The sequence below is a fragment of the Panthera leo genome, chromosome B4 (assembly GCF_018350215.1).
Source record: "Panthera leo isolate Ple1 chromosome B4, P.leo_Ple1_pat1.1, whole genome shotgun sequence".
NCBI classification, from domain to species: Eukaryota; Metazoa; Chordata; class Mammalia; order Carnivora; family Felidae; genus Panthera; species Panthera leo.
The window spans coordinates 126,520,873-126,547,973 of record NC_056685.1 but is presented as its reverse complement, the minus strand read 5'-3'; the positions used below and the strand labels follow the sequence as shown (position 1 = coordinate 126,547,973).

Sequence of the window (27,101 nt, the reverse complement as noted above, 5' to 3'; positions counted from 1 at the left end):
TGTCCCCGGGCGAGAGGGGCCCACAAACTTCTTGCAGGTTCCAGAAGCAACCCCCCACCCCCCACCTGGACCTCACACCTTGAGGTTGCTGTCTGTTTCTAGTGGGTTCACTGGTGAAAGCTTAATTCGTAAATAAATCCTTCTTTCTTGCCCTACTCACATATCATCCTTTGGAGAGCAAGTTCGTAGCTCAGAGAATGGCAAGTAAGTTTTTACCCCAAACACACCTTTATCAATACTCCAGAATTCTGGAAGCAGCGAATTACCCTGAAAACAGCAGCAGGAAGCCCTTTTGATCCTGTGACTGTGCTCTCCATTACCCAGACACAAATGCTCCTGATTCAGCTTTCTTACGAATTTGATTTTGGTGCTGAAGCATTTCCGGATCCAGGAATGCTCAGCTGAATCACTTTCTCCAAGAAAAAAAAAAAAAAAGGGCGGGGGGTGGGGGGTGGGGGACGAGTTCTGTAACAGCTGCCTCCGATTGCTCAGGGACAAAGGAGTGTTTCTGATCGCCCCGTGTCCTTCACGTTTTTGCCTCTTTCCCCTTGGGACCCACTGCTGTTCATTAGTCTCCCTTCAACTGCAGGTGTGTGGGAGGGAAGCCACAAATCACAGCACTTGATGCTTTTTATTGGGTGAAGGGGGCTGAGAATGAGGATGAGGTAGAAAGACATTTATAATATATTAAGAAAAGTAGGTTACAACACAGTTTGTACCATGTATTTTTGGAAAGAAAACCCCACATATATACTTGGATTGACAGGTATGTATAGAAGATGCCAGGGAAAACAGAATAAGCTACCTTTGGCTGGGATTACAATGTTTTCCCTTTTCTTTTTATCTGCATTTTCTACAACAAACGAGTGTTGCTTCTGTAATGCAAACAATAAAGCTCACTTTTCATTTTAAAAGATGGGTTTGGGAAAACTGATGATGTCAGTGGTTCGAGATATTCTTGAATGTGCTTCACTGTGCTCCCGAAGCAGAAGGATAGAGCTCAACACGTGAAAAGGAACTGACCATTTGATGAAAGTGGAGGCGATCCCACGAAGCACCAGGTTACCTCGGACGAGAGCCACAGAGGTGCCCACAGGTGCAATGGATATCGGACACAGGGACTCTGCTTTCAAAGATGACGCCTTATGACCTTATGACCAAATGGTCTTAAGTGCTCCTCCCAACACTCACCAAGTGATTGGCTGTCTCAATGGCGTTGTGTGGCAAAGGAATGAGAATTCGGAGAACCGCCGCACGAAGCCGTGAGACAGACCAAGTGTGGTCTCTGGACCAGCAGCCATCAGCATTGCCTGGGCTTGTTGGAAATGCAGATCCTCAGGTCCCATTCCAGACCTTCTGACTCAGAAACACTTGGAGGGGCCCAGCGATCTGTATTTTATTTAACATGTTTTCTGGTGATTCTGGTGTGCTGTTAGGTTTGAGAGCCACAGTTAAAAAAATTTTTTTTAATGTTTCATTTTTATTTTTGAGAGAGAGAGCACAAGTGGAGGAGGGGCAGAGGGAGAAAGAGAGAGAGGGAGACACAGAATCCGAAGCAGGCTCCAGGCTCTGAGCTGTCAGCACAGAGCCCGACCCGGGGCTCGAACCCACAAACTGCGAGATCATGACCCGAGCCCAAGTCGGTCGCTTAACTGACTGAGCCACCCAGGGACCCCGAGCCACAGGTTTTATGTACTGATGTTTTCTCTTGAGTTTGACCTCTGAGCTGGGGGCTGTAAATTTGCTACCCGTGGTCTAAAGCCTGCCACTCAAAATGTGTTCCCTAGACCACCAGGAGCAGGATCACCTGAGAGCCTGTCCGAAATGCAGACTCTCACTCCAGGCTCATTGAATCAGAATCTGCAATACGGTGCCCTGCAGATGATTCCCATGTACACTAATGTTCGAGAAACACTGTATGGTAGGCACAGCTATGGCCCTCTGGAAGACTGCATCCCCTAAATCCCTGGGACTGAGAATATCATGAGATACCGTGCCCGTGAATACGTTACATTACGGGGCAGAAGGGGCTTGGCAGGAATAATTAGGGATACTAACTATGGTTTAAATGGACCTTAACATAGGTATATTATTCTGGATTATCTGGGCAGGCCCAGTGTAATCACACAAGCCCTAAAATTAGAGACAGGAGATGAATTCAGAAGGGATGGAGAAGAGGATTTGAAGCCTGAGAAGGACTTGATGTGCTGTCACCAGCTTCGAGATGGAGGAGACCGTGCGGCAAGCTAGAGGGGGAATGCAGGCAACAAGAGTGGGAGAAAAATGGGATCCCCAGCTGGCAGCCAGCAAGGAAATGGGGCCTCATCCTACAACTGTAAGGAACTCAATTCTACCCAAACCTGAATGAGCGTGCAGGTGGATTCTTCCCTGGAGCTTCCAGGAAGGAACACAGCCCTGTTGACGTCTTAATTCTGGGGCTCTGTAAGACCCTACACAGAGAGCCCAGTGAAGTACTGTGCCTCGCTTCCAACCCATGGAGACCACGAGATACTGAGCAAGTGCTGCCTTCAGCCTCTACACTGTGGTAACTTGCGCAGCAATAGAACACTACTACATCCCATCTAGAGTCTGCCTCAGGTGGATTGCATTTCACCATCCTCGTGACCCCAGTCTGCCAGACGCACTGAGCATGCTCAGTGAGGACCTGCAGCTCACAGAAAAGAGGCGGCCTGTGTCTGCGAAATGTGCCGCACAGACTGGGTGATGAATGACGCTGGTCTTGCTCACTTACAGCAGGGGGTGTCTAACCACCTCGGGTGGGGGGATGAAGATCCACTTCCTGTGAGAGAGGCCTGAGCAGCCCATGTTCTTCTGTGGAGACTGACTGATCAACTCAAAAGGTACTTAGGAATCATCCGAGAAGTGTATTCAGAGTAACCCAAGCCGGCAGGGCAAGACCCCTCCTCTCGGAACCCACAGCTGGCTCGTGCTTGGTAACTTCAGTATGTGTTGTACCACCTGATGAGGTATAGGTAAGGGCTGACCATGTCTGTTCCAAAGTGACAGTCCCCAAATACTTACAAGGTATCTGGAAGAGTGTCATTGCCCACCTAGCTGATGGCTGCACATAATGACTTGATTCCAAGGACAGCAGTTAGGAAAAGGGGGAACGAGTAAGCCTGCAGCTGAGGAACTTGGCAAGAGCCACCAGAGGCAGGTGATGAAGGTCACCTCCCATAGTGAACACTCATGTGGAGAGTGTGTGCCCTTGATGTGGTGGGAATGGCATCTGACCTCTGTAGTCCTCCTTCCCAAACCATAACCCCAGTCTAACCATGAGAAAAACACCCCGAATTCCACTAGAGGGCATCCTACAGTAGTATGTCTGAGCAGTATTTCTCAAAATTTGTCAAGGTCACCAAAACCAAGTCTGAAACGTGGTCTCAGCCAACAGGACTAATGTGGTATCCTGGATGGGATCCTGGAGCAGAAGAAGACATTAGACAAAAACTAAGGAAATAGGAATGAAATATGGAATTTAGCTAATAATAATGTGCCAGTGTTGGCTCTTTAATTATAACAAATGTACAATACTAATGTAAGATGTTAACAATAGGGGAATGTGGGTTAGGGGTTATATGGGGGAACTATGTGCTATCTTCTCAATTTTTCTGTAAATCTAAAACCATTCTAAAAACCTGAAGTCTCTTCTTGGAAACAATCTGCCCAATAAGGAAACAGAATCATTATGATGGAAGTATTAGAAGTTCAGGAGAAGGGGAAAGAGGGGGAGTCAAGGATCAAAGTGGACATCAACAGTTCTCTGGGTTTTATTTGTTGATCCCCTAAAGGTTTCATGAATGTGAACTTTACCCCATTTGCTAAGTGAGGCAGCCATTCGTGACTTAATTCTTTCTTGAAATATTTATTGGGCATCTGCTAAATACCGGACACCATGGGAGGGTTGTCAGTGACGCTCCGAATGTCAGGGTCCAAACTGCTGCCTCCTTTCCCAAGGCTTTCTGGCTGCCTCTCTTTCAGACACCGGAGCCCTAAGAGGAAAGTCTCCACTGTGTCCTTGAATTCACCTGTGTTTGTCAAGGTGTCTGCTTTGTGCCCTTTCCTGTGTGTTTCCTCCAGGGAGGGGGGACTATGGGTATCATTCACTCTAGTTCTCCAGCACCCAAAATGAATTGGGTCTCCAGGAGGGCTCCCCTAAGCAAGAAGGGGTGCTGTAATTAGTATCGGTTAAGAGCTCTAGTGGGGTGAGACCCGTTGGGTTAGATGGTCAGTTTGGAGCAGTAAACTGGGTTATTCTTTGGGTTTGGTTAGCTCTGGGCCCAAACCTGAAGATGGCAGATTGGAATTAACCAAACTTGAGGCTCAGTCTATTTTGGAGGCATGGGTAGGTGGGGTAGTTGTGCTGTGATAGGTACCTATATTCTCCTCTGAATTGTACATTTAAGAGAAGTGCTTTTAGGTAAAGGTGCCACAAGGCTTGACTGGTCTGTGCATGCCAGTCTGTGCATGCAGGCTCTGAGCTGGGAGGCCAGAGCAAGTCCAAGGAGGAGGCGTGGGCTGGGGACGGGTGGGCATTTGGCTGGGCCCAGGTACATAGCACCTGGTTAACGGTTGTCACTGGCACGCTGCTGGGTACCAGCCACTCAGGTCTCTCATGGAAAATGCTGGGTGTGCACATGGGGTGAACTCAGGTCCTCAGGACTCAGAACCGTGTGGCTACAAAGAACCAAAAGGGAATGAAATTCTTAATACCACAGTTAGCAGGAGCCTCCTGAGATAGATTTCTGTGGGTTCAGGGCTGACATCTTTCCTCTCTTCCTCTGACCCTCACTTCTCTCCTAAAAAGATACCAGAACATTTTCTTTTCTTCAGAAAGGAATGCTGGGATTGATCCCAAAGGTCCTTTTCAGGTGGGTTAGGCAGGGCTTCTACCCAGTGGTAAAAACATAGACAGCAGGGCTAGATGGGGTTGGGCCCCAGTCCTGACTCCTCACATACTAGCTCTGTGACCTTAGGAAAGTTACTCAGCTTCTCCGGGTCTCTGTGTCCTCTTCCGAAGTGGATTAAAAATATCTGCTTGGTGAGGTTGCTAGGAGAGCTAAAAAGGATAGCGCATCACAACATGCCATTAGCTTGAATTAAAGGAAATTGCTGAGATTTGACCATTCTTTAACCCCCAAACAGCAATTTCCTATAATTCAAACCAATCTTTTTCTAGATTCTAAAATGTCATACAATTAATGACAGCTTTTAGGAAGAGAAAAAAAAACTCACTGCATTAACAAACATTCATTTTTAAAACCCATTTCAAATTGTGAAATGCTAAAAGGTGAAAAAAGCCGCATCTCAAAATCAGGAGATGGTGGAAATACAGTTACTTTCTGGGGATACCAGCAGTGAGTTCTCTGCCTCAATCCATCATGAACAGCGGTTTGTTTTTAGACTGGCCCTCCTGTGTAGGATATGCTGGGCTGACCTATGAGCAGTGAGCCTCTTTTTGCTGTAGTACACTTGGAAAAGGTAAAGAGATGGGAAGGGCACCAGACAGAGTCCCATGAAGTCAATGCACAATCCCACGTCTGTCACCGGAATTGTGTACAAAATGAAATTAAACAGATAATAAACTAAAGTGCTTTTAAATAGTCATCCATGTATTTTGATATGTACTCTCTATCAAATAAATAACAACCAGTGAAAGTATCTCTTAGGAATGAAAGGGAAGCCAGACATTCTCAGATGAAGGAAAATTAAGAGAATTTGTCATCAGGAGACCTATCCTAAAAGAATGGCTGAAGAAATTTCTCTAAATTGAAAGGAAAGGATAAAAAGGGAAGCTTGGAACCACAGGAAGACAGAAACAGTAAAAAAAAGTATGGATAAAGATAATAGGCTTTCTTTCTTTCTCCTTTTGAGTTTAATTATGTTTGGTTGATGCAAAAATTATAAGAGTGTCTGATGTTCTAAATGTGTGTAGAGGAAATATTTAAAAACAACTATGTCATAAATGGAGGAGGATAAATGGGCATAAAAGGAGGTAAGATTTCTCTATTTCACTTGAACTGGTAAAATGATGACACCAGTAGACTGTGCTGTTATGTATATATCATGTAATACTGCAAGCAACCACTAGAAAAGCTACTTGAAGCTATAGAAAAGCTATCAAAATACTACAGACAAATAAAAATGGAATTAAAAAAATGTTCAACTATCCCACAGGGAGGCAGGAAGAAGAGAAACAAAGGCAGAGAAACCAAACAGAAAATAAAAAATAAGATGACAGGAACACCTAGGTGGCTCAGTCAGTTAAGTGTCCAACTTCAGCTGAGGTCATGATTGCACAATTTGTGAGTTTGAGCCCCACTTCAGGCTCTGCGCTGAAAGCACAGAGCTTGCTTCAGGTCCTCTGTTTTCCTCTCTCTCTGCCCCTCCCCCACTCACGCACATGTGCATACTCTCTCTCTCAAAAATAAACTTAAAAAAATAAGATGGCAGACTTAAGCCCTAAAGTATCAATAAAATGTGAATGGTCTAAATACACCAATTAAAAGAGATTGGCAGAGTGGATGACAGTATATGCTGTTTACAAGAAAATAACTTCAAATATAATGAAAATGGCAGCTAGTAAGTATAATGGTCCAAAAAAATCACAAAAACATTAATCAAAGGAAAGCAGGAGTGGCTACTGTAATATTAGATAAGGTGGACTTTAGAGCAAAAAAAAAAAAAAAAAAATGAACAGAAGCAGAGAGGAGCATTGTATAATGATAAAAGGGTTAATTCACCAGGAAGACATTGTAGACCTAAATATATATGCACCAAATAACAGAGCTGCATAATCTGTGAAGCAAAAACTGATAGAATTGAAAGGAGAAACAGACTAATCCATAATTATAGTTGGAGACTTAACACCCCTATCTGAAATGATAGAACAAGGAGGCAGAAAATTTGTAGGATATGGAAGAACTCAACAATACCATCAACCAACAGAATCTTATGGACACTTATAGAACACTTCACTCCACAATAGCAGAAAACTGTGTTTTCAGGTGTCCACAGAACATATCAAGATAGACCATACTTAGGGCCATAAAACCAACCTCAAAAACTTAAAATAATCAAAATAATACAGAAAGTATTCTCTGACCACAATGGAATCAAACTAGAAATCAAGAGTAGAAATATAAGAAAACCTCCAAACATCTGGAAACTAAACAACACACTTTGAAATAATTCATAAGTCAAAAAAGAAGTTATAAGGGAAAAATAAAAAGTTAACACTGAACTGAATGAAAAATGAAAATAACACATCAAAATTTGTGGTACACAGCCAGAGCAGTGCTGAGAAGGATATGTACATTATCAAATGCATATATAAGAGAAAACAAAAAGTCTTAAATCAATAATCTAAGCTCCTACTCAAGAACCTGGAAAAAGAAAAGCAAAATAAACCCAAAGCAAACAAATAATGAAGATAGGAGAAGCAACCAATGAAGGTTAAAACAGAAAAATAGTAGAGAAAATAATGAAACACAGAGTTGGTTCTTTGGAAAGATGAATAAAATTGACAAACCTCTAGGAAGGCTGACAAAGAAAAAAGGGGACACAAATTAACAAAATCAGGAATGATACAGGGGTTATCATTACATCAGAAGAATAATAAGGGGATTATGATAAACAACTCTACTCACATAAATCTGTTAACACAAATGAAATGAGTTTTTTCTCTGAAAAAAAAAAAAGCAACTCACCTAATATTAAATAGGTAATTTGAATAGCTGTGTAAAGAAATTGAATTCATAATTAAAATAAAACTCTCCCCAAAAGAAATCTTCAGGGCCAGACTGAAAAGGAAGAAATACAACTATCTTTATTTGTAGATGACATGACTACCTAAGTAGAAAATTCCATTGAATCTACAGAAAATTCCTAGAATAAACAAGTTCAGCAAGGTTGCAGGACACAAGATAAATATACAAAAATCAATTCTATTTCTTTGTGCTAGCAATGAACACATGGACAGAAAAATTAATATAATATTTATAATTTCTTAAAAAAAGAAATATGTATATGTAAATCTAACAAAACAGGACTTGTATGCTACCAACTCCACAATATTGATGAAAGAAACCAAAGAAGATCTAAGTACATGAAGAGACATACAGTTCACAAATTGAAAGATTTAACATAGTAAAGATGTCAATTCTCCCTGAACTGATATAGAAGTTTGACACAATTCCTATCAAAATCTCAGCAAGATTTCTTTATTGTTGATAAAGCAAGTTTATTCTAAAATTTATACGGATGGGTGCCTGGCTGGTTCAGTCACTAGAGCATGCAACTCTGGATCCTGTGGTGATGAGTTTGAGCCCCATATCAGGGGTAGAGTTTAGTTAAAAAAAAATAAAATTTATATGGAAAGACAAAGAACATAGCTAAAATAATTTTTAAAAGAAGAATAAAATGGGAGGAATAAGTCTACCTAACTTCAAGATTTAACTATAGCTACACTAATCAAGACTGTGTGGTAATGGTGGGGGGACAGACATATAGATCAATGGAACAGAGTTGAGAACCCAGAAATAGACCCACACAAATATGCCCAACTGACTTTTGAAATGTGCAAAATAATTCAATTAAGGAGAGACAGCCTTTTCAACAAATGGAGATGGAAAACTAAACATCCATTGGTAAAACAAGCAAACACACACACACACACACACACACACACATCAAAAACCTTGATGTAAGTTCCACACTTCACCTCAGGCAAGATGAATCACAGACTCAGTGGAAAACATAAAACTAAACTTTCTAGGAAAAAAATATGAGGAAATATTCATGATTTAAGGCTAGGCAAGAAGTTCTAATACTTGATACCCAAAGCATAATCTCCATAAGAAGAAAAGTTGATAAATTAGATTTCCTCAAAATTAAAAGCTTTTGCTCTGTGAAAGACTCTATAAAGAGGATAAAAAGACAAGCTATAGAATGGGAGAAAATATTTGCAGGCCGCTTATCTGACAACAGATTAGTATCACTCAAAATTCAACAGTTAAAAAGCAAACAACTTCATTAGAGCACAGACAAAAGACACAAAGAGACATTTCACTGAAGAGGATAGCCAGATGGCAAATAAGCTCATGAAAATATGTTCAACACCATTAGCTATTTAGGGAAATGAAAATCAAAAGTACGAGATATCACTTCCACATCTATCAGAATGGCTAAAAGAAAAAACAGCAATAACACCAAACAGTGAGGATGTGGAGAAACTGGATTATTCCTACTTTGCTGGTGGGAATGTAAAATGTAAAATGGTGGGAATGTAAAACTTTAGCAGTTTCTTTGAAAATGAATCACACAGCTACCAGCAATTACACTCCTGGGCATTTATCCCAGAGAAATGAAAACACATTCACACAAAAACCTGTGCACAAATGTTTAGAACAGCTGTATTTGTAATAGCTTGGACCTGGAAACAATTCAGATGTCCTTCAGTGGATGAGCACTTGTACAAACCACGGTATATCCATGCCATGGAGTACTGCTTAGCAATGAAAAGAAACAAACTATGGGATCATCCAACAACCTGATGAACCTTCAGAGAATTATGCAGAGTGAGAAAATCCAGTTCTAAAAAGTCACATACTGTATGATTCTACTGAAATTACAGTCTTGAAAATGAGAGAAATGGAGAACAGATTAGTGGTTACCAGGGGGTGATAATGGAGTGAGGGCAGAAGGCAAATGGGTTTGGCTAGAAAAGTGCAACATGAGGAAATCCTGTGGGTGCTGGAAATTTTCTGCATGTTGACTATATCACATCGGTATCTTGGTTGTGATATTTTATGGTACTCTAGTAAGAGATTGCCAATGGGGGAAACCGAGTAAAGGGTACATACATAGTGCTATTTCTGTATTTTTTCTTACAACTGCACGTGAATCTAAAATGATCTCAAAATCAAAAGTTTAAAAAACTAAAATATTTCAATTAAAAAAGTGAGAAAAAAATTAAAAAGTGTACAAACCACAAGAACCCCCCCCCCCCCCCCCCCCCAGATCATGTCTTGTCTCTGTCTAAAACCTCCAGGGGTGTTCTATTCACTGCACGTGGACGGAAACCCAAGCTTTTCACCATGGAGAAAGACTCCGTGCAATCTGATTTTTATCTCCTATGCTTCTCCCTTTGTCCCACTGCACCGGTCACATTGCTTTTCTTCCTGTTGTCCCAACACACCAAGCACGTTTCCACGAAGAGCCTTAGCTCCTGCACTCCCTCACCTGGAATGTTTTTGCTCCAGACCTCTGCATGGCTGGAGCTTTTCCTCACTTCAGTGGTTGTTCAAATGCTACCTTCTCAGACCTTCCTTACATCTTGTCTAGATTAGGCCTTGGCTGCCCCATCCTCAGAGAGACTATATCATTGTCCAATTTCACTTTTTTTTTTTTCATAGCATTTATCAAGCTCTCTCTCTCTTTTACTGATCCATTTCCTTGCTTACTGTCTGTCTGCCCCTCCCCTGCACATAGCAAGCTCCAGGAGGGTAAAGGACATTTCTCTCCCATCACCATTGCAGCATAGTGAGCACGTGTGACTCCTGAATGAATCAGTGCCCTGGGGAATTATGTGTGTGTGGGGGGGGGGGGGGCGGGAAACAGGCCAGGAACTTTCTTGAAACAGATGTATATTAAGAAATGACTATATTGTTTGGCTCCTGGGAAATCTAGAGATGCTGAATTCTTTTGAAGTTAAAATTTAGAGAAGGGAGTAAAACACATCTGCAACTAGATTTCAAGTAATGTATGAATGAACACAAGTCAAGGATGGGAAGGCGTATGCTTCACTTCATAGTATAGCTGTATTTCTGGGAGTTGACGATAAAGTGAATTTCTTTATTGCATTTCTATGTTCTTATGCATTATTACTTATCTATCTGATGAAACCAGATACCTGCCCACACAGAACAGCAGATGAAATCTGAACAGGAACCCTTTAATGGACGGAGAAGGAACTAGGCTAGGCAGTTGTGTGATGTGTGGCTACTACTACTATCCTCCGATATGAAACACTGGAGGGCACAGCTTTGTAGCACTTTCTCAACGCTCTGAATTTCTCTGCCATCATCTCTCTCTAGTCTTCTTTTGACCACAAGAACATCACTCATGCTTGGGGAATGCTTGGCTTCACATGGCAGCCATGGGAAATTAATCACCTCTTTTTCCTCCCACCAGGAATGTACATGATGTGTAATACCACACTTCACCAGTAGGGGTTGCCACTGGACCCTTATAAGGGCAAACCCCACTCTTGAATGCACTCTTCCCCAGACTGTCCTTCTGACAAGGAGCTGCTTCCTTTCCCTGGCTCCCTCCATTCTTGAAGATCAGTACAGCTGATGGGGGTGGGGTGGGGTCGGGTTGGGGGGAGATTCTAGTCTGTATCTCCTGGCAAAGGCTCCTCCCTTCTTCCCAACTCCCAGCCACTGGCTGTCCTTTTGGGGGTAGTAGCTGAGTGGGGCATAAGGGGCCTACTGGGGTGCTGGTAATGTTCTCTTTCTTGGCCCGGGCGCTGATCACACAGATAGGTTTAGCCTGTGAAGATTCACTGGGCTCTACGCAGTTATGATCTGGGCACTTTTCTGTACATATATCATACTCCAAAATTCCAAAACACAGTTTATTTAAAATTAAAAAAAAATTTTTTTTAACATTTATTTATTTTTGAGACCAAGAGAGAGAGAGCATGAACAGGGGAGGGTCAGAGAAAGAGGGAGACACAGAATCTGAAACAGGCTCCAGGCTCTGAGCTGTCAGCACAGAGCCCGACGCGGGGCTCGAACCCACAGACCGCGAGATCATGACCTGAGCCGAAGTCGGACGCTTAACCGACTGAGCCACCCAGGCGCCCCAATACAGTTTATTTTAAAAACCCATAGATTACGTTCACTTAATACACAGGATGCCTCAGTAATTTCTGGAATTCCCACTATAGTCTGAAAAAAGGAAACAAAAACCAAGAAACCAAAAACAAGTTTGAACACCTAACCCTGGGAACAGACTTAGGAATGTTTCTCACTAAAGTGGTTGCTTAGGTAATTGCAGGTGAAAGCTTCATTCATTCATTCATTCGTTCGTTCATTCACTCATTCATTCATGTTAGAGGGATGAAGGGTGAGGGGCAGGGAGAGTTTGGTTTTGAAATGCTTCCACAGGGTTTTGCGCTCTGTGGAATCACTGAGGCTCATTACCCAGGAGCTGCACTCTTGCTCCCACTTTGGGTCCTGTGGTGGGGCCTTCATCAAGTGCAAATCCAGCCTGCAGGGGGCCCTGAGACTCTGGGCCAGGATAGGCTGCTGAGAATACCTAAGGAGAGCTGCTTTGCACCCCAGGCCAGGTGTTCCGAGGCTCAGAAAGCAGACGGGCCCGGCCGTGTCGCTGCTGCTTTGCTGTGGGGCCATCCCTGCTGTCAGAGAAGGTGGCTCCATGCTTCCTTCTTCACTCTTTGGGAAGCCTGTCAGCCCAGCCTGGTGGGGGAACCCACGGTGCCCTTTTAGTTCACAGGCCCATTTCTCCTGAGACTTCAGAGGTTCCCGTGTCTTAGAGGGACCCCAGACTTCTGCAAAGTCTGTTCTGGAGCAAAGGGGTAAGAGGCTGGTGCTGGAGCCAGGCTGCCTGGGTTTAAGCCCAGGTCTGCCACTTACCAACTGTGTGACCTTGGGCAAGTAATCACCCTCTCTGTGGCTCAGTCAACCCATCGGTCAAATGGGGGATAAGAACATCACCTCCTTCAAAGGTTGTGAGGATTAACTGAGTTAATCCTTATGTTGTGTTTAGAATAGTGCCAGGCATATAGTAAATATAAAAAATACATATTTTAGCTTAAAAATCCTCATTTGTGTCTTGAGACAGTTCATTATAAAAGGGTTCCGTGGGGCACCTGGGTGGCTCAGTCGGTTGGGCGTCCGACTTCAGCTCAGGTCATGATCTCACTGTCCATGAGTTCGAGCCCCACGTCGGGCTCTGTGCTGACAGCTCAGAGCCTGGAGCCTGCTTCCGATTCTGTGTCTCCCTCTCTCTGGCCCTCCCCCACTCACACTCTGTCTCACTCTCTCTCTCTCAAAAATAAATAAACATTTAAAAGGGTTCCGAGGTTAAATGAGTTCAGGAAACGCTTGATTGCCTTTGTGAATTAGGGTATTCAAGGCTCTCCGGGCGAGAAATTGGAGTAAACCAATGTTAGCCTGTAGAAGGAGCTGAAAGCCCTGCTCTCAGACCAGTATTCGGGGCTGGTTGGTACGTGCACTGCAACGGGGCGTTAAACACTTTGGTACCAACCCCGCTGGGGGAATGGCTTTTACAGAACACCCTTTGGGAAATACTGGAGGTGCGTCATACTCCGGCGAGGCCAGCTTCGTGACAGGGTCACTTGTACCGCACTCACCAAGTTGCAGAGCCAGTTTGGAGGGCACGGACTCATTTTATCTTCACACCCACCCTAAGAGGTCAATATAGTTATTGTCCCCATTTTCAGGTAGGGAAACTGAGGCAGAGGAAAGTTAAGTAACTTGAGTGGGGTCATAAGGCTAGTACGTGGCATAGCCAGGTTTGGATCCCTATAGTTTGGCTCCAGAGTCCATGCTCTGACCCACTGTGCCATATAAATATATATTCATTCCCTCGTGGCCCACTGGGGAGCCCTCAGGTACGCGGTAGTTGATGCACAGACTCCTCAGAGCCTCTCAAGGCAGCCTGGCCACCCCTGGTGTTTCCATGGCCACAGTGGTGGGGCATTTGTCACAGTCTCCCCCTTGCCCTTGGCTCTCCACCCTTGATAGGATGGCTGGGGGATGGGCATGCCACGGCTGTCCATTCTCAAAGTTCTCCAGCAACACACGCAATGATGCCAAAGGCCCCCTGGCAGGGACAGAACATCTATACTGTATCATCAAACAAGTGGCCCCGAAGAGATTTTTAAGAACTGATCTCATAATAGCCCAAGGGATGAACTGATGTTCTGAAGGGGCTGCAGCATTTATTTCTCTGTTGTAGGAGTAAGGGGACCCAGGAGGAAGGGGGGTGCGGGGGGAGACTCATCTGATCTTCTGTACCTGAAAAATTTTCTCCAGGGCCCGGCTTTGTGGGAACCCTGGAAGGGTCTGTATCCCATGGATTTTGGGAGCTATACCATTTCCCTCTTCCCGCCGGATTCCTATCTGTCCGGCCAGGCCTGCTCACATCTCGGCACCTCCCTGACACCTTCCCTGACTGACTCACACCCCTCAGAGCCCATGCCACCATTCAACATTGTTTCATAAACCTCAGATGCCCTTGGGGCACATGTGTTGGCAGCATCTCCCCAGCTTTCCTGCAAATCCCCTGGGTTATTAGAAGTGTCTTGGGACATAGCAGGTGCTCAATAAAACAGCTGCCCACAATGACTGCACAAGTAGCTTTAGTCAGCCACGTACATATGCCACCAGTGGCCATGACTGCAAGATTCGTATCCAGAGGGCAGGATCAGGCTAAGGGGCCATTGAGGTCGGGGACCTCCCCGCTCGTTCTCTGCCGCCGACTGACACCACAGCGTTAAACTCCTCTTACCTTGCTCGCTTTCAAGATCTCGAACATCAGGGGCAGGCCTTGAGTAATGAGCTCCTCTGTGTACTCCTCTTCCTGAATGGTCTTAAACTCCTTCAACAGGCACTGGATAAGAGGCCTGCGGTGTTGCTGGAAGGCGATCCGCAAAGACTCCAGCCACGTGTGCAGTGTCCATGGGACACCTGGGAGAGGGAGGGGAGGGCATGGAGGGGAGGAGAGGGCGAGACAGAAAACAACCACAACAGAAGGTGTGTTTTTATCTGGAAGCTGGCCTTTCCCCAGGACACCACCAAACTATGAGACCAAGAGACTTGGGATGGGGGCGCCTGGGTGGCTCAGTCGGTTAAGCGTCCGACTTTAGCTCAGGTCACGATCTCGCAGTCCGTGAGTTCGAGCCCCGCGTCAGGCTCTGGGCTGATGGCTCAGAGCCTGGAGCCTGCTTCCGATTCTGTGTCTCCCTCTCTCTCTGCCCCTCCCCCGTTCATGCTCTGTCTCTCTCTGTCCCAAAAATAAATAAACGTTTAAAAAAAAAAAAAAACTAAAAAAAAAAAAAAAAAAGAGACTTGGGATGAATACAGCCAGGGTAGTTTGTATTTTTTTTCTCCCCCTGACGACTTGCAGATGTTGAAACTAAAGATCACAATTCAATTCCCTTAGCTATGGGTGTCCACCTCTGCATGCTCGTCACATTAGCGGGGGCTGCATTTTACAAGCTAGAACCACCGTGTAGAACGTGGAATTGTCACACGCTGCTTCTGCCTACTCCATACTTCTGAGTCCTGACTTCATTCACCTCCACCCCTTCTGCCTTCTGGGGAGACAGAAGCCCAGGGAGGGAAGTGTCTTGCCCAGGATGAGATAGCACCAGGCGAGAGCACAGAGCTGGTGAAACCCATCGGTGGACTTTGTCATCTACCGCACTGGCCGGGACGGACGCGTATGTCGGAAAAAGACCCGGGAGGATTCTGCCGCTTCTCCCCTGTGCAAAACAACTTTCCCATCTGTGGGCACTTCATCAGGTTCTTCCTCCTTTAATAGAAACCCCTCCAGCAGCTGATTGCTGTGATTTGCTTCTCCCCTGTCGAGGTGAGGCACAGAGGAAGAATGCGTCTCACTACTGTTTATAACGAGCAGGCCATTCAGAGCCTGGAGCGTCATCATTATGGTAAACAGGCTCTCTGGGCAGTGGCATAAATATCCCACAAAGGGGCGCCTGGATGGCTCGGTCGGTTGGGCGTCTGACTTCGGCTCGGGTCACGATCTCGCGGTCCGTGAGTTCGAGCCCCGCGTTGGGCTCTGTGCTGACCGCTCAGAGCCTGGAGCCTGTTTCCGATTCTGTGTCTCCCTCTCTCTCTGCCCCTCCCCTGTTCATGATCTGTCTCTCTCTGTCTCAAAAATAAATAAACGTTAAAAAAAAAAAATATCCCACAGACTGAACAGCTACCCTGAGAGAGGGGCCCACGTCCAGAGCAGCAGCAGGGGGCCTCTCCTCAGGCCCTCAGCCCACCTTGACCTGCCACTCTGTGTGTTGAAGGTCCAGGCTAGGTCCTGCTGTTCTTGTGTGGGGCTGTTACCTCTAGACCGGGGAAGACTGGGCGAGCCTGTTCCCTGGACGCACGGAGGAGATGGGTGTGAGCTCGCTCATTCAAGGAAGAGCCACCCCCAACTTTTCCCGAGAGTGGCTTTGCCCCCCGAAGCTCAGTGGGTGAGCCTAGCAAAGAGACGCCCTCGTCCTAGCTGTTGCCTGGCCGCTGCTTCATGATTTGGGTGCTCTAAGGCAGTGATTCCCCAACCACTGGGAGCCACCTGGGATGATTGTTAAACATAAAGATTTCCGGCCTTTATCCATCCAGACCCTCAACAGCAGAGCCTCTGGGTGTAGGGCCTGGCAATCCGTATTCAGACAAGCTCCCAGGTGATTCCAATTCCTAAGTTCTCAGGGTCCAGAGTTTGGGAATCATGAGAAAATGACCCGAGGTCAGGCGTTTGGGGCTGGAAGGGTGATGCTGTCTTTGGGGATAGCTCGGGCAGTTTAGCCTGGAAGGGCTCCAACCAGCAAATGCGAAATTCCCTGGGCCTCTGTGTGTGTGTGTGTGTGTGTGTGTGCGCGCGCGCGCGTGTGTGGGTGTGTACACGTGTGTGTGAGTCACCTAGCACTGGGCAGTGATGCTGTGTCCAGTGGCGGAGGGTGCCCAGACTGACCTATGCTCCTGATATCAATTGTGACATCCACGTAGCCATGCTCAGCGCTGTGATACATGGCCTCCCTCAGGGCTCTCAGTTTGGCCTTGCTGTTGCGGCTGGCACAGAGGGGAGGCGGGGCTGTCTCCGCCAGGTCAGTCCCCTCGGCCAGAATCTCCTCCAGGGACAGGATATCACTCTTCTCCTTCTCTGGCTGAGCGAGCAGTTTGCGGAACACATTCCTGTCAATCATAAACCCAGAGAGGAAGACACTCAGAGATGGAAGGGTTTTGCCGGGGCAGGGATGGGGTGTGGGCAGTGGGGACACCACTCGTGTGAGACAAGGGAATGGCAGGAACAACTCTGGAGTTGTGGCTTCAGAGGCCTGACCACGGGTGCTATGTTTTAGGGCTGGGTGGAGGAGACGGTGGAGCGTGACTGGCTTTGTTTCCTGGAGGACAATCTGGAGCAGCTAAATGCTTTCCACAAGTATCCAGAAGGCTCTAGAACTGTGCTCTTTTAACCATCAACCTGCACGGGGTCCCACATGAATTTGCTTTACATGGGGTTATGTGTGATAAAACTGGATGGGGTAAAACCTGAAGGCCATGTGACAAGAAATAACCAAACACGAGGGGTTTTATTATTTTTTAAATGGATCCTCGTCACTTCATGGCAGCTGACGTGACGGGCTCTGACCAACGCTGGCAAAGAGTGGCATCTCTGTGAGGCAGAAGCTGATCCGGGAAAGGACAAAGCAAGGCAGTCTGAGTGGATGTGCGCTGCACGAAGTTGGCTCTGAGCAGAAAGCTGGCAGTGAAGGCCACTGTGGCCAGGCCTGGTGTCTGGCCTGCCTCTGGGCCCCACATCCAGAGATATAGTGGGTCTGGGGTAGGCCTGGGAATCTGCATTTTTAACAAGCACCACTTGGGACCTTGTGGCTTTGGCCCATCCTAGCCTACCTGTGTCCGTGGGCTGCGGCCTGGCTGAAAGAGTTCATATCACCCTGGGGGGTTGTAGAAATTCCATTCCTGTACATGGTTCCTATCAGGGGATCCGCACCACGCTCCAACAGCAAACTAACCAGCTCAAAATTTCCTGCAAGCCCAGAGAAGGGGGGTTTATAAGCGAATAAAGCAAATACACGGTCACAGACACAGCGAGGGCCGAGGTGGTGGAGACCCTTGGCCGGGATGAGAATCAGCAACTCTTACCTACGGCAGCAGCCAGCTGGAGGGGCGTTTCTGAGTAGTTCTCCTCGCCGTGCTCCACGGAACCTTCCACCTTGGCCCCGGCGTCCAGGAGCAGCTGCAGAGAAGAGTGGCCATTGAGACATTTAAAGACATGTGCTGTGAGGACACATCAGGAGAGCTGGTGGAAGTCAGCACAGTGCCAATGTTCCTGCCCTCCCTCTGGGTCAGTGGCCATGTGCACAGGGTGAGGGCAACTGTACCTTGGGGGATGAACTGATGGCCCCTCGAATCTACTAGAACCTCGGACTATCAAAGTGTGGTCCATGGAAAAGCAGCATCAGCATCCCCTGGGAGCTGTGAAATGCTGGCTCTCAGGGCCCACCCCCGACCAACTGAATGAGAGTGTTTGCATTTCAGCAAGATCTCCAGGTGATTTATAAGTACATTGAAGTTTCCAGAAGTGCTGACTGAGCAGCTCATGGCATCAGAGTGCTGGAAGACTCCCTTTTCGGGTCGGTTACCCAAAGCCTCGGAGAGAGCATTAGAGGGATCTCTTAGAACCACAGAATCTTGAGTTCTGAAGGACTCTGGAGACCACCTGGGCCAATGAGGGCAAGGATGCCTTCTAGAACACTCTGGATGGCTCTGAGTATAGTTTAGCCAATGCTAAATTTCCTGGCCAGCAATTAATAAAGAGGCAGAGTGAGAAACCAGGAATTTACTCCGTTCTGTGCATTCCTGAAGGGCTTCTTCAAGATGGAGATTCTGTCTGTGCCGGATCTCACTCTCAGTGAACGTGCTCTCAGGACCACCAATGGAAAATGGGGAGGGGGGGCAATCTACCTTCTTTGTTACATATCCAGGGCTCCCTCAGGGCACAGCCAGGAGAGGGCTGACTCCTGGCATTCCGGGACCTGTGTGCCTGCAGTGAAGAGGTGGCCTGACTTCTTTTTGGGTTTGCCTGGCTGCCCGCTGCTCCTATTCCTGATTTAAAGGCTTGGGGATGCCACTGCACTTTAAGGGTGGCATTTGTGTCCACTAGGCCACCTCCCAATCCCTTCTTTCTTATATTCCTCTACCAAGAGTGAAGTGGGCAGAAGTTTCAGCTCTCAGAATAACACGTCATATTCTCAACCTCCTGAAACATGACTTTGGGTCTGTCCTAAGGAGTCCCATGACTGAGGAAACAACAAAAAAGATTCCTGTGGATTTCCAACATTGCCTCATGGTCCCTGGAACACTTATTTCCTGCTCTGTAAACTTCTAAGACGCTTGGAGCACATAAGAGCAAGTATTCCTGATGTACCCACAGCTCAGCACCATGAGGCCAGGTGTGATAATGGACCTGGATGCTGAGTTCTTTTTTCCTGACGAAGTGAAGAGCAAGTTTAAGATCTAGAATATATTTGATGGCTATTTGTTGAATACCAACTGTACAAGAGCCAGAAAAAGTATAACCAATACATACTTAAATGCCCAACGGCCCTCGGATGAGGACTTCTCTCCGTACTTGGGGAGCCTTGGGTAGCTGTTTCAGAAGACACATCCAAAGGCCTTACTCTAGACCTCTTGGATCAGATTCTCGATAAGTAGAATCCAAGCAAGTGTCATTTAGAATCATTCCCTTGGCAACTTGGGGATGCTTCTTTCCACTAGTTAGAAACCACTAGATTCTACACAAACACCAGGGTCACACCTCAGGGGAGGTTCTAAGGTGTCACACCATCCAAGTCTTACGATTCACATTGCGACAAGCAAAATGAACAAATCCACAAAATTGCAGCTCAGGCCCCACCCCCGAGCAACCAGGAACAACTTCATAAGTTTGCCACTCTTCTGTGTGAGGCTGCATGTGGGTATGTGATCGTTTCATATTGGTTAAGGCCAGGCCATATAGATCATTACATATGATATTTTCACTTATATGATATGAATGTGCTATATTTAGTTGCAATTAACCAATATGAATCTCTTAGGGAATATGCATGCTGGGAGAGGTAACAGATTTGCATGATGGAAGAGGGTAAAATTAAAGGTCAGATGTGGATAGGGAAATACATTAATATACCTGAACTACAGGAATATGTCCATGCAACACAGCAAAAGTCAGAGCCGTCCAATGGCGGGTCTCAGGGTGGACGGATGGATATTTATGAGGAGTACTGACAACCTATAAACAAATTGAAGTTATTTTCAAAATGTGACCTTCACAATATTTTGACTAGCAAATCTGACCTATCTGTGGCTGGGCATGTGGGCTAGAGATGTACAGAAGGACATTCCGGAAGTGCTTTGGGAAATGTCGGGAATAGTGGGGTAGTGACTTTATGTTCTCTGTGCCTCATAAGGTCTCCTTTGCTTCTTGTCTGAAAGGAACTAAACCGATGATTTCTGACTTCCTCTGAGGTGTCTTGGAGAAGCTGTAATGGCGGCTACCACAAGCCAACTCCCCAGCCTGTCCCCTCTTTCTGCTTAAGGGTGGTGGTTCTGAGAGCCATAGGGTGTCAGACAGCATGAGATGCCATATCATTACATTCGCACCTTTAGGGGAAATTCTCAGCAGCAGCCAACCCCAGGCAAGGCAAGGTCTGCTTTGAGTTTTCAAGCCAGGGAAGACCACTACCCATCTGATGGAGTCACATTCCCATCTGGTCACAGCTCACCCTACCCTGTTCTCATTTCACTGTTTTTCTGGCTTCTCAGTTGACAAGGACCCTCATGCTACTGGAAACCTGGGCACAAAACCTTCCCTGGACATACCACGAGTGAGCAATCTGATACTGGTCCTTCAATATGGGGGGCATCAAAACACTCTAGGCCAAAAGAGAGGCAACAGGGAAGCTGAAGGTTGGGGCCCTTCAGGACTGGCACCCACACATGGCTTTTCTCCCAAACACCCCTGGGACCAAACAGCTGTGATGTCTGACTCATTCAGAGCAGCTGAATTCACTCGTCACCTGTCAGGGTAGGCCTTGAGCTGGCTAGGAGTCATGGAATGGGCTAGAGAGGATCAGAGAAGCCCACCAGGACCCAAAGATGAGGAGCCCTTGCAGGGGTCTGCATGGTGTTGGGGGATTCATAACAGGCAAGAAAATCCCCAGTACCTGAAACTTATAATATCCAAAATGGTCTGGATGCAAAACTAGGTCTATTGCCTGTTTTCCTCAGATGAATATAAAACTCACTAATTAAAAAAAGCACAGTACTAAGACTACAAGAACATCTAATTTTGAACTAAAAAAGTTTTACAGGGTTGCTGAGTTAGGACTGTAGCATGCCAGCCTTCCTAGCCTCTGGGGCTGCCAGTTGCTGGCTGCCAGAAAGACAGGATAGGACGTGGTCAAAAAGCGTGATTTCACCTATCACAAGCCTCGTGGTGTGTGTGCGCGAACCAGTATTGACTGAGCCCCAAACTTATGCTAGGTCCTCTTTGTATTTATTTCTTCCAGCAACTCTCTGAGATGGGTGTGATTATTCTCCCCCTGTTGTGGATGGGGATGCTGAGGCTCAAAAAGGTTAAGCCACCTGCCCCAGCACAAAAGCAAGTTACTAAGACTCAGCAGTTTCGGAATTTGAGCTTAAGTGTCAAACTCTAAAGCCTGCGGGGGTGCGCTTCCCACGATAAATACACCACACTGCCTCACGGAAGCTTTGCCATTAGCTTTAGGACCTGTGGCTTCAACTCAGCCAATAGGCGAACCAATCAGGATTTGGTTGGGAGGGGGTAGGATCTGAGGGAGCTACACCTTAGGTCAGGGTATGCGGAGCAGCTCTGTCTTATGTCCTGATGGCTCAGGAGAGAGCTCCCTGCCCTGATCCCAGAAGGAATGGATCAGTAATAAGAATCAGACTCAGTTCAGCTGAGATAAGGGAAGGCTGGTGCTTCTTGTAGCTTCATTGGTTGTTTTTAAATGAAACATGCACGTGGGCAGCTCCCTGGGATTTGGTTGGGCTGGGGCCTCCAGATGGAGGAAATCTACCGGCTGATTTGACCTATTTGCTGGACTGACCGCCCCCAGTGGTGGCTCTCAGGAGAAAAAGCCCCCCCTCTCTTTGCTCATTTTCCCTGGGGGACTGCCAGGCCCAGGGGCCCTGTAGCCCTCTGCACCCTCACCTCGACATTCAGGTCAGCTCCGGCATCCAGCAGCATCTGAACCATTGCCTCGTCCCCACGGACGCAGGCATACATCAGGGGGGTCATGCCCTGTGGTGGGTTAAAAACCAGAGAATGGAGAAGGTTTACAAGGTAGCTGTGTCACTGGACGATAGCAAATGGAAAATCTTACTTGTGTGTAGGTGGCTATGTTTGTACTCAAAATCCAGCATTAAAAAAATAAACGTGCTGCCCTTATGACTCATAAAGTCACAATCCTCCCTATTTTGAAAACCAAAATGAAGGCAAAGAAAAAAGGTGGGGGGTTGCCGTTTTTGCAGTTATCTTTGCTTAAGTTGGAGTATTTTCATTTGTCTGTCCTAAGGTGCAAGAGATCTAAGGGGGTTGGCTAAAACACGTGGCTGGTTTCAACTTACAGGTCTTGGGAACTTTCTGGATTCTGTGGTATCAGTCCTAAGTTATCTAACTCATAAACACTGTTTCCTTGACATTTCTCTCTTTCACAATGTAAGTATCATCTTTGCTCTACACAGCTGCTGGCCAGTGTCGAGGGAAATTGGATGCCTCTGAGCATGCCCCCATCACTGATGTCTGGTTTATCATTTACAAGCAAAAGGCAAGTGAATGAGGAATGGTTTTTAGGAATTCCATATTTGCCAGTGACTCCTGCTTATTTTGAAGTTCCACAACCATTAGAAGGAAGGGATGGATTTTTCAATAAACAGTGTTGAGAAGGTGGCTACTTGGGAAAACGTGCAAGTTAGAGCTTATCTCATACCATCTAACTGGATCTGTTTCTAGGTGTAAAAGTAATGGAAGAAATCATGAAGGAAAAGCATTACGGTGTTGAGGACCTAAAACCGAAAACATAAACAAAATTGAAAGGTAGGCAATAAATTGAGACATATTTGTCATAGTATAAGAATGGGTTATATGCCTAATATGTAAAGAGCTCTTCTAAATAAAGAAGACAATAAAAGTTCCAGTGAAAAACTGGCAAAAGGTAAGGAAAATATTAATAGGGAGGGGCACCTGGGTGGCTCAGTCGGTTAGGCATCTGACTTTGGTTCAGGTCATGATCTCACGGTTCATGGGTTTGAGCCCCGTGTCAGGCTCTGTGCTGACAGCTCAGAGCCTGGAGCCTGCTTCGGATTGTGTGTGTGTGTGTGTGTGTGTGTGTGTGTGTGTGTGTGTGTGTCTCTCTGCCTCTCCCCTACTCACACTCTGCCTCTCAAAAATGAATAAACAGTTAAAAAAATTTTTTTAAAGATTGATGGGGAAACACATATGTTGTTGGAGGGTGTGTACAAGGAAACAAAGTCTCTGCGAAAGTCATTTCAGAAAGGTTGATGTCTATGAGCCACTACGTCCACTTTTAAGAACTTCCCTAACGATGAACACAGTGTAACGTACAGGATTGCAGAGTCACTATGTTGCACACCTGAAACTACTGTGTCAACTATACTTCGAATAAAAAAAAATTTCCCTAATGAAAAAAAATTCCCTAACGAAATAATCAGGGATTTTGAACAAAGACTTGTGTAAATATGTTTAACTCAGCATTATTGATATAAGTAGTGAGAAGCAACCTAAATATCCAACTGAGGTATGGTTAACTGAACAAATAATAGGACCATTTTATGTAGCCATTAAAAGTGATTTAAAAAATAGTATTTAATGATATTGCAAAGTACCTATAATATAAATTGTCGAAAAAGGCAAGATATTATAAATCTCTGTTTTAAAAAAATATAAATGTGTGTGTGTGTGTGTGTGTGTGTGTGTGTGTGTGTGTGTTAGGGATCCTTGTTGCTCAAGAAAATTCTTAGTTGCTATTCCTTCCCTGGAACTCACTGCATGAGCTGCCCATATGAGAAACAGCTCCATCTGTCCCTTGTGACTTTCCATCTGGGGCTCACATTGAAAACTGCTGTTTGTTTCTCTGTCCATGACACCTTCATTCACATGGTGTCTCCCTGACTGGTAGACGCACGAGCTTCCCCCTGTACCTCAGTTTCAGGGACTTGGGGGATAGCTGCCTATATCTCTGAGGTGCCTCCCAGGGTTCCCCAGAATGACTTTTGTGTATCTCAAACATACCCTGAAAGTTTTGTAAAAATACTCCTGGAGTTGTTCTGTGATGCAGTAACAGACAGGCAGGCAGAGAACTAATTTTAACCACGCTGAAAAAAGGACTTGAGGGACACATACTAAATATAAATGATGGCTATCTGGGTGATGGCATTATTTCCTTTCTGGAATAGGCCTATTTTTCTCAATTTTCCATTTCAGCTGCAATGATCATGTGCAATTTCTATAAAGATGAACAAGGATATTTTTATATTTTAAAAACCGAAACTAACTAAATAAATAAAAATCACCCTAAGTCACCAGCAGGGGGAGTGTGTGTCCAGTGCCTGCTGTTGGCAAAGTCGTGGGGCAGCGTACCTGGCGGAGGTTGGAGGGGTTGCCTGTTCAGAGACTCGGGCCCTGTACCTGTTCGCTCATGGTGTTGATCCCATCCGGCCCTAGGAGAGACACCGCCTGCTTCACCAGGTCCGTCCGCCCACAGTTCAGCATCCGGAAACCCAGGTCCTGTTTAAACTTGGCTTCGATGGCCACAGCGTCCAGTTTCCGAGAAGCACAAAAGCAGTCGTCGGCCCTAAGGAAGGGAGAGACGATCAGTGGGGTGCAGTGGCTTCCCCAGGAACTGGTCCTTGAGGACCAGTGAGAGTCAGAAAGCACCAAGGATCCTTTGCCTTTGTTTTTCATGTCAACTGCCTGTTCCTAGGCTCCAATTAAAATCTGGATGTCTCGATCCTTTGTCCTTTATAACTGCTGCTGATCTGTCTTCCTCTTTGCTTCCACAGCATACTGAGCTAAGCATGGTGATAGCTAATATTTACTGAATGTTTACTGTGGGCTAGGCCCTCTGCTAAACTCTTCACATGAATCAGTTTGTTCAATCCCCACACAACCTCAAAAGGCAAGTACTATCACTACCCCTCTTTAAACCCTGGGGAAACAGACATAGATAAAGGAGTTGCCCAGGGCCACAAAGCCAACAAGCTGCAGTAAACACTGTCCCAGAACCTCCTTTCATCCCCTCCCCTTGCTAATTCAGAGAGTAGAAACTGAGGAAAGGAGCCAGGTGTTCAGAATTCCTGGTTCTGCTTCTCCCTAAGCCAGTTTGTGGCACAAGGAAAGGTTACGTTTGTGAGGGAACTACCTTCTTTTTTATCGTTGGAGGAAATGAGAGGGGCTATTGTTCCAGAAAGTTTACGGCACCGAGGCTCCCGTTCATCAGTAAGGCTAGGAGCTGGGGGAGAGCATTTGAGGGCCGAACCACAAAGGGAGCCTCAGGAAGTGGGGGGGGGGGGGGGGATAGGTATGTGCTTGACTCTTCATTGAGTTTCTGATATATCATTCATCTCTTCTGGCAGCGGAACCTTGGGCAGAAGTCTACCCTGAAATATAAACCCAGCTGTAGGAGATACAAGGGCTTGGACAGGAGACCATAAGAATTTGCTTCTGGCCACCAGGGGGAGCTGATACAGTGAAGATAGAAACCAGAGTAAAAGACTGGAAGCTTGGTGTTGATGTGGGGTCTAATCTGCATGCCCACCTGAGCAGCTGGGTGTCAGGCTAGGTCCCCAACAGCCTATTTGTACAAGCACAGTTGCCCAGGACCCTGGACTCCGGGGTTAAGACCTTTTCGTGGCAGGCAGGGGAGCCAAGACCACCCAACACTGTTGGAGGACTTTCTGGGCACGCCTGAGGTCTCCCCAGGTGGTGGGAGAGGACTGAAAGACCCTGGGCCTCAGCATCCAAGATGCAATCCCCTAGGGCACAGAATGGAGCTATGCCATAAGGCATGGTACATGGGGCTTTGGACTTGGGACTCTTACAGCGAGGGTGGCTAGATTTAGCAAACCGAAGTGTGCTGTAGCAAATGCGGTGTGGAACAAATCTACACTAAAACACTGCTTATTTGAAATTGAAAGTAAATTTGTTTTGTTTTGTTTTGTTTTGACTTGGGAAAGGGCAGAGCCATCTGTCATGATTTGAAAAGAGTCTGAGGACTTAAAAACTGAGAACAAACTGAGGGTTGATGGGGGGTGGGAGGGAGGGGAGGGTAGGCGATGGGTATTGAAGAGGGCATCTTTTGGGATGAGCACTGGGTGTTGTATGGAAACCAATTTGATAATAAATTTCATACATTAAAAAAAAAATGAAAAGAGTCTGAGGAGAGACCATGGATCCCAGCATCTCCAGAGTTAGAGGAGAAACCCCAAGTGCGGTGGCAGGCTTCATCGGAGTTCCCTAAAAAAGTGGTTAAGAAAGAAGCTTCAGGCCAAATGGACAAGACAGAGCAAAGCGGGTGAGGGCAAGGTGCTGGGGCATACAGCAGAGGCTTCTGGAGGGGGAAAGGTGGGTGTTTGCATGTGTTGTGTTGACATGTCTGGAGCCTTGAATGGGTCAGGTGCATGTGCAGATCTTGGGGAGGTATCAGATTTGACTAATTGTAAGGAAAACTTTTCTTCGAAAAGACCATTATCTAGTTCAGGAAGAGGTTGGTTTGTGAACTCAAGAGCCTCCTTCTTAAGAGCAAAGATGCTATGAATTGTCATTGTCAGTGAATTTCAATCTCCTCTCTCCTGTCTGCGTCGAAGTCCCTTCTGCTATCCTCCATGCTTGACTGATTCTCTCAAACAAGCATTTTGTTTTTTCTCTGGAGTCAAGCTGAATTCCACGTGACTGGCTAAATGTAACTGAGCACCTACTGTGCGGGGGCACCATGGCAGGGGGCTAGGAGGTGGAAGACACAGACCCCGCCCCGTGTTCCCCGAGCGCCCAGACTCGTAAACCAATAATTCCAAGAACACCAGGACAAGTGTTTACCAGCTACAGAGGTCCTTGATTTTAATTAGAAAGAGACAAATGGCAAGAAAATTACTGTAGCAAAGATGATGAGAATTGTTATTATAGGAAGCTAATGTTTACTGAATTCTTGCTTTTGAAATCTAAGTTCT

The 27,101-nt window shown here is 46.0% G+C and overlaps 1 protein-coding gene across 1 annotated transcript in view; it reads right to left on the bottom strand.

The window, feature by feature from the left end:
* Positions 1-27,101, bottom strand: part of BTBD11 (BTB domain containing 11) — a 313,797-nt gene that overhangs the window by 24,805 nt on the left and 261,891 nt on the right. The window contains exons 5-11 of the mRNA XM_042947621.1: positions 24,565-24,730; positions 22,069-22,158; positions 20,023-20,124; positions 17,976-18,069; positions 17,724-17,859; positions 16,783-17,003; positions 14,584-14,762 (exon numbers count right to left, since the gene is read on the bottom strand). Of these exons, the coding sequence (XP_042803555.1) occupies positions 14,584-14,762; positions 16,783-17,003; positions 17,724-17,859; positions 17,976-18,069; positions 20,023-20,124; positions 22,069-22,158; positions 24,565-24,730 (988 nt within the window). The remainder of the gene's footprint in view (positions 1-14,583; positions 14,763-16,782; positions 17,004-17,723; positions 17,860-17,975; positions 18,070-20,022; positions 20,125-22,068; positions 22,159-24,564; positions 24,731-27,101) is intronic.